The following is a 13797-nucleotide window of genomic DNA, read 5'->3' on the forward strand; positions in this document are numbered from 1 at the left end:
CCCCTTTTTTGTCAGTTTCTGTCCTGATTCAATTTCAGATTTGAAGAAAAGTTGCTAGTACGAAGAGCTCCTTACCAGATTTACTGGTTCTTAATGATAGACTTTCTCTTGCTCTGTATGCATGTTGTTTAATTTCTTAACCATTTGAAAGTAAGTTGCATACATCATGCTCTTTTGCTTTTTAATGCTTCAGTCTATGTATTTCTTTTTTTTTTTTTTAAAGGTTTTATGTATGTATTTGACAGAGAGAAATCACAAGTAGATGGAGAGGCAGGCAGAGAGAGAGAGGGAAGCAGGCTCCCTGCTGAGCAGAGAGCCTGATGCGGGACTCGATCCCAGAACCCTGAGATCATGACCTGAGCCGAAGGCAGCGGCTTAACCCACTGAGCCACCCAGGCGCCCCCAATGTATGAATTTCTTAAGAGCAAGGATATTCTGTTACAGTATTCCTCTCAAATTCAGGAAATACAACATTATATGTAATATTTTAAATTTTAATCTATAGTCAGTGCCTATAATGTCCTTTACAGCAAAATTTTTCTGTAAAGGAAAATTTCTGAAACAGAAAGAAACATGCATGTCACATCGGAAGCAGGATCACTAGGTGCCATTGAATTTTGAATGATTGGTTGTAGAAAAAAATGATTAGGTTTGAGTCTGTAGTGGTAAATACTGTGAAATGCTTAATTTGTTTTCTTTTTGTATTTACAGTACCCTATTGGAAATAACTAAAAATGTGGCTTTTGGCAGTAAATTTATTTTTCATGCCATGAGATTCTTTCAGACTTTATATGGGCTGGAGTCCTCAGTTCAAACGACTTAGTTCCTCTTGAATTTCAGTTTTAAATACGAGATTCTAAGTAAGGGAAATGTCAGCAACCCATGAGATGTATCCCTGCCTTTTGGCAAATGTTGGAAGTTGAGCAGTGAGCTTATGTGCTGTTAGAGTAGGTATAATTTAAGACTTGTGGTCAAAACCTGACTTGCACGTAGAGTGAAATTTTCTTGATCATGTTGTTTACTGTAAAGGATGCTCAGTGATGACATTAACGCTATCAAGTGAGTAATAGCTATTTGTGACATTCTTAGAGGATACATTTTACCTGGATAAATAATGCTTGGATAATGAAGAATCTTGCTCCTCTTAAGGGACTGCATTCATTCTTCCTTAAATGTAGTCCTTGAAGCAGAACTAGAGGTAAGGTAGCCTGCATCCTATTTATTGAACAATTTCCTTTCTGATTTCTTTCTTCTTGGGAAAGGAAAAGAAAGATATTTATAGCTTTGGGGGTTCGTTATTCACAAATGTATGACTGGACCAATACTGCTTTGGACATAGTATTAAAAAAAGAACGGCTATTTGTTTTCTGTCTTCATCTGAGTAGAAGGTTCATTGCATGTAACACATTGGACATTCATTTAGATGCTCTTACTGGTGCTCAGGAATATAGAGTTGGATCTGTTTTTGATGTGCACTAACATGGGTTGATTGCAGTGACCGAATGACTAGAAATGAAGCCATTTTCTAGTCTGTGTCAGGCTTAATTTTTTTGAAGTACATTCATTCCATTTGAATAGAGAATAAAGCTAAGAAAAGGTTGTGTGAGTATACTAATTTTTGTAAAAATAAGGGTTGGTTAGTTCTGTCTTATTTTTTATTTTTTTATTTACTTTTTCTTAAGATATTTTTCCTTATTAGAGAGAGAGCACTCAAGTAGGCAGAGCTGCAGGCAGAAGGGACAAGGAGAAGCAGGCTTTTTGCTGAGCAGGGAGCTGGATGAAGGGCTTGATTCCAGGACTCTGAGATCATGACCTCAGCTAAAGGCAGCCGCTTACCCGACTGAACCACCTAGACACCGTATTCACTTATTTTTAAAAAAGATTTTATTTTTATTTATTTGAGAGAGAGAGAGAGAACACATGAGCAGGGGGAGGGGCAGAGGGAGAAACAGACTCCCCGCTGAGCAGGGAGCCCAATGCAGGGCTGGATCCCAGGACTCTGAGATCATGACTTGAGCTGAAGGCAGCCGGTGTCCTTCTTATTTATTTATTTATTTTTTAAAAAGATTTTGTTTATTTATTTGACAGAGAGAGAGATCACAAGTAGGCAGAGAGGCAGGCAGAGAGAGAGGAGGAAGCAGGCTCCCCGCTGAGCAGAGATCTCGATGTGGGGCTCAGTCCCAGGACCTTGAGCCGAAGGCAGAGGCTTAACCCACTGAGCCACCCAGTGCCCCATGTCCTTCTTATTTTTTAAATTTATTTTTGTTTTGTTTTATTGGAGCTTTGACAGGCAATGTGTCAAATTTCCAGCCAGTGTTAGAGCTCAGGCTATTCAGATTGAGAGAATTAAGGAGCTTGGCTGATTTTATTTTCTTTAAGCCCATTCTTTTCTTAAATCTCTTCCATGTCTATAATAATACATTCTGCATGGTAATTTTAAGAAGTGAAAGTTCCACTTCTAAGAGCATACCTTTAAAGCCTTTGACTCTAACCCTATCATATTGTTAGAGTAAGTATGCAATCAGTACGAGAGGTGGTGATGACCATTTTTATTTTTATTTTTATTTTTTGTAACCTCCTTCCTTTTCCCCTTTTCGTTTAATCTGTATTTTAATCTCTGTATTGTCCTGAAGGTAGATACCTTTTTTGTCTGCTCACAATGTATTGCTCATTCCAAGTGGCAGTAACAATGATGTCTTTAATTATCATGTTTTGATAGCTACCCTCAATTCTTGTATTTTCTCTCAATGCTGGAAAAAAAAATTTCACTGGCATACAAAATATTTAACTTTCCTTTTTCCTCCCCTTTAAAAGTTCTTTATTGTGGTAAAATAGATATAATGTAGAATTTGTCATTTTAACTTTTTTTTTTTTTTTAAGATTTTATTTAATTGACAGACAGAGATCACAAGTCGGCAGAGAGAGAGAAAGGAAGGGAAACCGGCTCCCTGCTGAGCAAGAGCGCCTCATGTGGGGCTCAATCCCAGGACTCTGGGATCATGACCTGAGCTGAAGGCAGAGGCTTTAACCCACTGAGCCACCTGGGTGCCCCATTTTAACTGTTTTTAAGTGTACAGTTGAGTAGCACTAAGTACTTAACTATTCTTTTAAAACATAGGATTGCTATAGTTTATTTTCGAAATTGAAGTGTTAAACCCTGTCCTGGCAACTCCTCCCCTCCCCTCATGGTTTTAGAAATGTGTATAGATATTTTTAAAAACTTTTTATCTGGAAATAATTTTCAGGTCTACAGAACAGTTGGGAGAATTGTACCAGGAGCCTCCATACACCGTTTAACCAGATTTACCAATTTACATTTTGCCTTATTTGCTTTATTATTCTATTTCAATGTAATATGCACATGAATTGTTTTTCCCTGAGCTGTTTGAGAGTGAGTTGATCACATAGCCATTTAGTCTTGAATAAATATGTATTTCCTAAGAATGGAGACATTCTTGTGTAATAATAAACAACTTACGGAAATTTAACATTGATACAGAACTTGAATCTAACATCTCTGTCTCTGTTCTAGCTTTGTCAGCTGAGCCAAGCCCAGTATTTTCTGCTTTCAGTACAGGATCATGTATAGCATTTAGTTGTCATGTCTTTTTAGTCTCTTAATTTGGATCAGTTCTTTAGCCTTTTTTGGGTCTTTCATGACATTATTTTTGTAGAATACAGGCAGGTCTTCTCCCTATCCTCCCGTTGGATTTGGTCTGTATTTCCTCAGATTAGGTTCAGATTATGTATGAAATAGTACATTGGGGATGTGTCTTTCTCAGGATATAAATTTAGGGGCACACGATATTCATCTGCCACTCAACTGATGATGGTAAGTCAAGGTCATGTCCAGTTTCCTGGCAGTATAGTGCCATTCTTCCCCTTGCAGGTTTATTGGCAGTCTTTAAGACCATACAAATATTCTTATTTTCCCTAGGATAATCCCCACACAGATGTGGCATCCATTGATTCTTGCCAAGTTATTTTTTTGTAGGTAGTTTTATTTTCATATACTGGTGTTAATGCACACAGTAACTAAGCCTGTGCATATGCTTTGGTAATCATGATGAGCAGTGGATTGTGTCAGTGCGGTTTCACTGAGATTTTTGTCTCCTTAGATGGTTTCACTGTGATTATTTCTTTAAAAAAAAAAAGAAAGAAACAAATTAATTTATTTAACATTTTATTTATTTGTTTTTAAAGATTTTATTTATTTATTTGACAGAGAGAGAGATCACAAGTAGGCAGAGAGGCAGGCAGAGAGAGAGGAGGAAGCAGGCTCCCTGCTGAGCAGAGAGCCTGATGCGGGACTCGATCCCATGACCCTGAGATCATGACCTGAGCCGAAGGCAGAGGCTTAACCCACTGAGCCACCCAGGTGCCCTAGCATTTTATTTATTTACTTGACAGAGATCACAAGTAGGCAGAGAGGCAGGCAGAGAGTGATAGAGAGAGAGAGAGAGGAGGAAGCAGGCTCCCTGCTGAGCAGAGAGCCCGATGCGGGACTCGATCCCAGGACCCTGAGATCATGACCTGAGCTGAAGGCAGCGGCTTATCCCACTGAGCCACCCAGGCGCCCAACAGCTTACTGTTTTTATTACGTTATCATTGGGTTGCTGATGGACACAAAGATTGGAAGCTACAGACTGGTAATAGGGTAAACAACTAAAGCACAATGGATTTATTGCTGTTTTCAGGGATTGAAATACTGAATTAGCTGAGTAAGAACGTTCATCAAGTGTTATATTAGAAAAGCCATACATTTTATTAGAATAGTAAGTTGCTTTCTCAGTAACGGTCAGCATGCTGTTAGCTGCATGCTTAATCTGTTGACTGACTTGTGATTTTGATACTATGAGGATGCCAAGATTCAGTAGCTGACTTATCCAATTTTTTTTCTCCAGGGCAAGAGGATTATGACAGATTACGACCGCTGAGTTATCCACAAACAGATGTATTTCTAGTCTGTTTTTCAGTCGTCTCTCCATCCTCATTTGAAAATGTGAAGGAAAAGGTGAGTTGGTCAGATACTCTTGCACTGAAAAAGGTGGTTACAGAACTTCTGTTGAGTTGTTGTGTAAAGCTTTAGAGGCTTGTGGATTAATGCAGGTATATTTTTAAAAATACTTTTCTCTAGTGGGTTCCTGAGATAACTCACCATTGTCCAAAGACTCCTTTCTTGCTTGTTGGGACCCAAATTGATCTCCGAGATGACCCCTCTACGATTGAGAAACTTGCCAAGAACAAACAGAAGCCTATCACTCCAGAGACTGCTGAAAAGCTGGCCCGTGACCTGAAGGCGGTCAAGTATGTGGAGTGTTCTGCACTCACACAGGTGAGGAGAGAGTAGCCCCTTGTTTACTTACAGTTGGGTTGTTTCTTAAGAGTATTCGGGTTTGGGGGCTATTTTTAACAGTGGCCTGCAGTGCTCAAGAAAGCGGGGAAGACTAGGACCAGCTTCATAGTATGTATTCTTTTGGTAGAGGTTCTGTGTTTGTGGAGAAAATTACTAAGCTCTGAGTAAAACTCTTGTGTTGGTGAACTCCCGTATTGTATTGACTCATTTGTAGTGGTCAGGGATTGTGTTAAAATTTTTTTATGGGTGGGTTCCAGATAGCACTCATTTGCAAGAGAGGAGGTGAGTGATGCCCCCACTGCCCCCCGCCCCCGACACTTAAATTTTTATCTAAATGTATCTGATCTTTTCCTGTCAATTCTGATCACTGATGCTATAGTTTCTGGGGTAATTCAACTGACATCGGGAATTAGTCATAATGATTGAGACCCGCATGTCAGAGAAAGCTCCCTTGGCTATTTCTCTAGCATGCTTTATAAAAGGGCATCAATGCTTGTGTTTTTAGAGACATTCCTTCCCCATGTGGTCCTCTCTGTCCTGTCCCTTTCTGGATAATTTAACTGGGCTCTTCTAGTTTGATGGGAAACACCAGATTCTGAGGTTAGGGAACAGTGTTAGAATATTTCGAGTGGGAGCTATAACTGACCTTTGTGGTTTTATCTTTTCCACCTTCATGGTATTACTGACTGATTCTCCCTTTGAGTACTGTTCTGGGGGTAAAAGAAAACATTATGGGAACAGAACAGCACAGAACTATTTTATTCTATTGGTACTGGAGCTCTGAGGTTTGAACATTGAGCAAGCATGTCTAGTTAAAATAGGGCAGGGCTAGGGCGCCTGGGTGGCTCAGTGGGTTAAAGCCTCTGCCTTTGGCTCAGGTCATGATCTCAGAGTCCTGGGATCGCGCCCCACATTGGGCTCCCTGCTCGGCAGGGAGCCTGCTTCCCTTCCTCTCTCTCTGTCTGCCTCTCTGCCTACGTGTGATCTCTATCAAATAAAAAATAAATAAAATTAAAAAAAATAGGGCAGAGCTAAAGAGGTTTCCAATAATTACATTAACTATGCTTACATTTATCATGCTTACTTGTTTAGGTAATTGCTCTTTTTATTAAGTTTTTTTTTTTTTAAACACTATTGTATTCTTGATTGTATGTATACTAAGGCAAATGGCATATATAATTAACCTAGTATGCATGTACTAGGTGCTTAGTATGTGTGGCCTAGACTTAATTTAGTAATCTCTAACTCAGTGCCAAGTTGGATATTTAAAGATAAAATTTTTATGCTTAACTGGGTATATTCTGCAGGATGGCTTCAGGTCTAAAATCATACTCCCAGACCCAGTTTTCCTTGGCAGTTCAGTCCTGTTGTAAAAGCAGATATTTTAAAGTTCAGAAGATTTTATATCCTCTTATCCACAGCACTGACTGAGATTTTAAAAAAATGCCTGATGGTTCTGTGTTTTGATACCATCAGAAGAGTCAGAAGGGGTGTGTGTGTGTGTGAAGGATATATGTGAAACGCGTGTGTCAGATTATAACTAACTCTGGTAGGCATCCTTCTGTACCCTTCTCCTCCAAGTATGGGTTGCTTTTGGGGGAAATGGAGGCAAATAGACCATGTGGACCCAATTCTAGGTCACTGGTAAAATTTAAAGAATTGGATGCTTCCATTTAAGATTTTTTACAAGATAAATACGTTTATACAATAAGTCACTTGGCAGATAGTAGGAATTTGAAAAGGTCTTAGCAACTATATTTTTCTTACCCGATTTTGATGTTTGGAGAAGTCAAAAGAGAAGATAGAAAATGGGGTGTCTGGTTGTGTTTGGGAGATAGAAATTTTAGGACTCCAGATTCCATTATTGGTTCCTCTAAAACTGAACTCTTTTTATGATCAGATAGTATAGGTAAAGCAAAGATTAGTTTTGTTATATAGGGGATTGGTTATTTTTGTCAGTAAGCAAGAAGGGATTTGCTTTTTATGAAGGGGTGCCCTAGTTTCTCATGGTCATCCTCTTTTTTTCCCTTATAAAATGCATTTCCCTATCCATTGTCCCCTTTTTCTTTTGTATTTGACTACCAGAATTTGCTCTGAGATGTGTAGAAATAATTTCTAGGAACTTTGCTTTTGTTTAGCATTTCTACTTTGTAAAAGTCCTAGAAGAAAACTTTTTAACCTCTTTGCTTCTTCTTAAGTACTTAATGTTATTTCTCATTTATTTTCTATCTCAAGGGATGTGTGGGTACCCATCTTCTGGGATATGTACAGGGTTGGGTGGGAATACCTGGGGTAGTCTGGGGCTGGTGCTTGTTACTGGAGCTGTGTTCTGGGACTTAATGGGAGATTTTTACTTGGGATCAAACTAACGTAAAGAACACGTGAAACTTCTTTGGGTGGTAAACCTGTGGCTTCAGATTTAGGTGAGGTTAGGTGAGTCTATAGACCTGGGCCCAAGGTACCAGTGCTACTGAGTCACACTGTCACGTCGGAGTTCTGCCTGAGGTGTAAGTGTGTTTCTGCATCTTAATTCCTGTAGATCTGAGAATATTCTTTATTTTCACCCCATGCTTTATGCTCTGATATCCATGAAGACATCTTAAAGCATTGGACTGCTTGCTAAAAGTCATTCTAGGACCCCATTCTTTGTTTTCCTATGACTTGGGTGGTGGTTACTTGCTCTAATAACATTACTGAATAACTGAAGCGTATGCTGTTTCTAGAGTCTGTTCCTTAAACTTCTCCCAGGTGGTACTGTTGAACAATTAACACTCTTTCTAAATGTCTGAACCATTTTGTTCCGGGAAACTGATTTGCTCTAAATCCTGATTAATCCCATCCAGATATGTCATTGAATCTAGAAACATGTAGCATGCCTGTTAGTCTGCTATTTGTGTCCTTCAGTTATTCAGGGGCTGAATTCACAGAAGCTTGAAATTGTAATTGATTTAGTTCCAGAATGTGTGTGCCATTCTTCTCATTGGAGATACTGGCGAGTTCTACAAGGCTCTATCCAGTGCATCTGTTTTGTTTACATATCCATTTTTTTCTTCTGGCATTACTTTCATTAAAATACTGTTTTTTCAAAATGCTATTATTTTAGGAGTCAGTGTACAGCATTTTCATAAAAATTGCTTTCTTGCTTAGTTAAGCTTTTTTATGTAGGAAGTTTCTGTTCAGCTATGTACTGTCCTGATAATGGGCTTAAGATCTAGCTTTCTGGCCCTTATTTTTCTGAAGGTACGTTGCTTCTGTGAATTCAGCCCATTTAATCCGGACTGCTGTTATATCTGCTCGTCTTTCTAATCCTCTAACCTGGCTGCTATTCTCTCTCCTCCCCTCTGTCTTGTAGAGAGGTCTGAAGAATGTGTTTGATGAGGCTATCCTAGCTGCCCTCGAGCCTCCGGAAACTCAACCCAAAAGGAAGTGCTGTATATTCTAAACTGTTTTCTCCTTCCCCTCTTTGCTGCTGCTTCCTGTCCCACTACTGTAGAAAGAGCATTTAAAAACAAAGGAATAAAACCATCCTGTTTGAAAGCCTCTGCGTCTTTTTACTCACCACCTAAGAGCAACCTCTGTATTAGTTTTTGATCAAGAATGCAATATCTTATAGAATATTTTTTGTGATCAGTAGTCAAGTTGGACTTGTTTAACTTTCTGCTTCTTGAGTTGCCTGATGCTCAGAGCTTTTGGTTTGGATTACTATTGCAAAAGGGAACTTGGTGTGGCATTAAGAATGTTCTCTTGGAAAAAAGCAAGAGTTTTAACACTTCCTAGCTCTAGATGGAGAAAATAACATGAACATCATTTTACTCTTATGATCAATTGTAATTGTAATTGCATGACAAACTTTATGGAAGAAGGGTGACCTGCTAGTAGAGTGTAACGGGGAAGGGAGGATTCTTCTTTGGTTTTCTTTTGTGCAGTGAAACTTTGTGTTGCTATTGCTTTGGCTGTCTGTGCTGTGGTGGAGTATTTGTCAGTCTGGGGTGGGAAAGGTATTAATGTATCTGCTACTGCTCTATGAAATCATTTGTCACACTATCTTTTAAGAACAGCATCCATTTTTAACAGTTGACTCAAGGTTTGTTAATGTTGAGATGTAAAGCTGCCACCTTTATATTTTCCTGCTTCTGATTTTATTGTTGTGAGGGAAACATACAATTGTGGTTACCTTCGAATTTTGAAATTAAAAATATACAATTGTTTGTATAAATGCCTGATGAAACTTTATTCCTGTTGCACTGACTGGTTCTAGTTTTACCTATGTATCAGGTGCCCACATGTTGCTTCCTTGAGCCCCCTGGCTCTGTCTGATTGGTGGGATGCAGGGAGTTCAGAGTGAAGGTCTTTGACTCAGCTGCGGTAGCCGTGCTCTCCATCCTTGCCTGCGCCTTCCATGTAACAAGGATGCCACTGCCCGCTGCCGGCGCTCTTGGTCCTGTTCCATACTCCGCTGTTTCATTGGAATGCAGAGCTGCTGCCCTTGTGTTTATGTAAAATGTTTCAGCAGCATATTACACAACTCATTGAATGAGCAAGTGACACATGTGGCTTGTTCGCTTCTTGTGACATACATTGGTCTGCAAAAAGCTTTCTCAAAGGACCACTGTTTCATTCATGAATATCCACTCCTCTGCTCCTGAATTGCTGGATCCTTCCAGTGTCCTGCCTGGATAAAACTTGGTGAAGTGTGATGATTGTGTCGAGATTCAGAGTTGTTCTTAGCATTTCGTTCTTTGCCGGCTCTTGGGGGCTTGAATGTTTTTAATTTGATCTTCAGCTTTATTATACTGAAAATCAGACTGCCCATTTTTTTCTTTCTACCCCTTTTCAGAAAGGCCTAAAGAATGTATTTGACGAAGCAATATTGGCTGCCCTGGAGCCTCCCGAACCGAAGAAGAGCCGCAGGTGTGTGCTGCTATGAACGTGTCTCCAGAGCCCTTTCCGCACAGCTGGTGTCAGCATCATACTAAAAGCAATGTTAAATCAAACTAAAGATTAAAGATTAAAATTCGTTTTTGCAATAATGACAAATGCCCTGCACCTACCCACATGCACTCGTGTGAGACAAGGCCCGTAGGTATGGTCCCCTTCCCCCTCTCAGTACTAGTTAATTTGAGTAATTGTGTATTGTCAGAAAAGTGATTAGTACTAGTTTTTGTTTTGTTGTTTCAAATTTTTTTTTTTTGTTTTTGTTTTTGTTTAAAAGCAAGGCATGCTTGTGATGACTCTGTAACAGACTAATTTGGGTTGTTGAAGCTGCTCCCGGGCTCCATCCACTCTGGAGAATGATCTGGGACATTTAGGGTTTTTTGTTTTTGTTTTTGTTTTTGCGGGGGTGGGGTGGGGTGCGGGGAGTGTGTGTTGGGTTTGTTTTTATTTAGTTACGTTTTTTAAATTCATTAACCATTGGATAGCCCTTAAGGGGAGGAGGACTGATTGATTCCACATTCCACTTCCTAGATCTAGTTTAGAAAACTTGTTCCCCACCTGGTGCTCTTAGGAAGGAGTATAGTAAATGCCTCATTTAATAACATACTCCTTTTTGAAAGTTGCCTTTTCTCTCCACCCTTGAGTAGGTCCAGTATTTGATGAAACTCATGAAAGTGGGTGGAACCTGTCTTGCCCCTCCTCTTTTCTAGGATGCACTATATATGTGACTGTGACTTTCAAGGAAATTTGTTTGCCATGTGCTGATTTTTTTTTTTTGAAGTTAATTTCTAACTTCTTTCACTGATAAATGAAGAAAAGTATTGCACCTTTTGAAATACACCAAATGGATTGAGTACGTAATTAAAAAACTTTTTTTCCCCCTGTCAGTCATTGTCTTATATGCTTAGCATAGAAATGTCCAGCCTAATAGTGTATGATGTAGTGTTCCTAGAACACAGCTGAAGACCTGGTAAATTGAGGAAATTTGAGGGGTGGCGCTAGGAGACAGATGTCTGGAATGATGCACATCCTCTTTCAAGTGGGGAGGATGGAGACCTGCTTCATAAAGAAGCTGGGGGTGTGGGTGGGGGTGGGGAGAACATTTAACAACATGGGGACCAGTCAGGGGAATCCCCTTATTTCTGTTTTACATATGAGGAACCCTGGAGTAGCTCGTTAAGGCTCTCTAGTTTAATAAAAAAATCATAGAGTCTTATGAAGACTCTTCATAAGTGTTAATAGGGATTTTATTCACTTACCTTCGTTGCAGTTTCCAATTTTTAAAAATGTTTAGGTAATTTTCTCCACCTTCCCCAAATCCTAATTCTTGTAGATTCATTAGTGTCGAACCAATGCTTTCTCATGTCTCAGTTCTTTGTATATGCATTCTTTTCAGATGTATTAAACAAACAAACAAAACCCTTCACAAGCCAGCCTGGGGGTTGTTCTTTTCCCTCCGCCTCTTTTTAGATACTTAGGAGTGGGAAGTTGACTCTTAATCTAACACATTTTGGGATAAGATTTTAAAGCTTTATTATTTTTTTTAATGTATTTCCTTTTCTGGCCTTCCGTTTGAGGTGATGGTTTCCCCTCAGTATGTTCAGGTTTGTGCCTTCTTCCCTAAGATTGGCAGGTAGCCCGCAAAGACCCCTTCTTTAAGACCAAAGTGGGTTTGGGGTGCCTGGGTGGCTCAGTAGGTTAAAGCCTCTGCCTTCGGCTCTGGTCATGATCCCAGGGTCCTTGGGATCGAGCCCCGCATCGGGCTCTCTGCTCGGCAGGGAGCCTGCTTCCTCCTCTCACTCACTCTCTCTGCCTGCCTCTCTGCCTACTTGTGATCTCTGTCTGTCAAATAAATAAGTAAAATCTTTAAAAAAAAAAAAAAAAGACCAAAGTGGGTTCATAGCAGTCCTTAGTGAAGGTGATGCCCAGGAAGCTCACTGCTCATGTTGGGAAGCAGTGACAGCATATCTCTCTCATCCATTGGTTAGTTGGAAAACAACCAGTTTTTCCCTCAAGTTTTCTGTATTCATGCTTTTCAGGCTTTGTTGCTTACTGAGCAATGGGTTTTTAAAGGCTTTCCATGTATTTCCAGAACACGGCCAAGTTGGAGAACGATTGCTCCTAGTTTGTTACCCAGACTGCTTCCATCAGATTCCAGATTCTGTGCTGTGAATCTGAATATGGGACAGATTTTCTTTAGGTGACAGGAATGATTCATTTACCTTAAGGGAATTGTACTGATCTGTAGGAGAGTCTTAGAAACTAAGAGCTGTTGGCACAGCATAACCTCATTTTGGTGGTTTTTTCTAAGTGGAATCATGTTTGGCTTGATTCTGTGCTATGCTGGAGCTAAGCTGCATGGCTTGGTTGGGAAGGTGTTAAGAAGAAGCTGATCTCTAAGCTTTACTGTTTTTTTATTTTTTATTTTTTAAAAGATATTATTTATCCATTTGAGAGAGAGAGCCTGAGAGGAGAGAAGGTCAGAGGTAGAAGCAGACTCGCTGTGGAGGTGGGAGCCTGCTGCGGGGCTCGATCCCGGGACTCCAGGATCATGACCTGAGCCGAAGGCAGTTGTTTAACCAACTGAGCCATGCAGGCGTCCCTAAGCATTACTGTTTTAACCAATGTTTCTTATTCCTTGTTGACCATGCCAGGGAGAGGTACTGGGATTGTGTTCTGAGATCCTAGGGAGCAGGGACTGTAAATCCCTTGTTCTTACTATAGTGGCACATAGGTCCATCCTGATTATTGCTGTGTCCCTGGCCTAGAGTAGCGTTTGACACATGAGAGATGGTTCTAAAAGTAGTCACTGGATGGTACATCATTTCAAGAGTGACTGAGTGAAATAAAGGTCACATGGTTGTGTCAGCGAAATAACCATACATCAGAAGAGCAACAAAGACAAGGGGATTGAGTTAAGCTAATAGTGTTCTAACTAAATATTTTCTTATAAAGATTTTAGTTGTTTGCTTGTTTGTTTGTGTATTTAATTATTTAGAGAACATTAGCCATGGAGGGTGGGGAGAGGGAGAGAGAGAGAGAGAGAGAATCTCAAGTGGATACCTCTCTGAGTGTGGAGCCCAACACGGGGCTCGATCTCATGACCCTGAGATTGTGACCTGAGCCTAAATTAAGGGTCAGAAGCTTAACCAGCTGAGCCACCCAGGCATCCCTAATTAAATATATATTTATTTTTTAATATTTTATTTTTAAAGATTTTATTTATTCGTTTGACAGGCAGAGATCACAAGTAGGCAGAGAGGCATGCAGAGAGAGGAAGGGAAGCAGGCTCCCTGCTGAGCAGAGAGCCTGACGTGGGGTTCGATCCCAAGGCCTGAGATCATGACCTGAGCCGAAGGCAGAGGCTTCAACCCACTGAGCCACCCAGGTGCCCCCTCTAATTAAATATTTTTAATTTGACTTTCATGTATCAGAAGAACATGGGTAGGAAATGGATGAAGTTAATATTGTTTTTCTATTTAAATACTGTTTTCTGTTTGACTTAA

At 40.0% G+C, this 13797-nt stretch overlaps 1 protein-coding gene across 3 annotated transcripts in view; it reads left to right on the top strand.

Annotated features, from left to right (window-relative positions):
* Nucleotides 1–11178, top strand: part of CDC42 (cell division cycle 42) — a 48923-nt gene extending 37745 nt beyond the window's left edge. For 2 of the 3 annotated variants that reach the window (XM_059376569.1, XM_059376572.1), the window contains exons 4-6: nucleotides 4905–5014; nucleotides 5138–5335; nucleotides 10194–11178. In XM_059376569.1, the coding sequence (XP_059232552.1) occupies nucleotides 4905–5014; nucleotides 5138–5335; nucleotides 10194–10283 (398 nt within the window). In that variant the 3' untranslated portion in view covers nucleotides 10284–11178. Of the gene's footprint in view, nucleotides 1–4904; nucleotides 5015–5137; nucleotides 5336–8708; nucleotides 10005–10193 lie in introns of those variants that run through there. The other variant, XM_059376570.1, reaches the window with a different exon arrangement.
* The last annotated feature ends 2619 nt before the right edge of the window (nucleotides 11179–13797 follow it).

This window comes from Mustela nigripes, chromosome 14 (genome assembly GCF_022355385.1).
Source record: "Mustela nigripes isolate SB6536 chromosome 14, MUSNIG.SB6536, whole genome shotgun sequence".
In the NCBI taxonomy this organism is placed as follows: Eukaryota; Metazoa; Chordata; class Mammalia; order Carnivora; family Mustelidae; genus Mustela; species Mustela nigripes.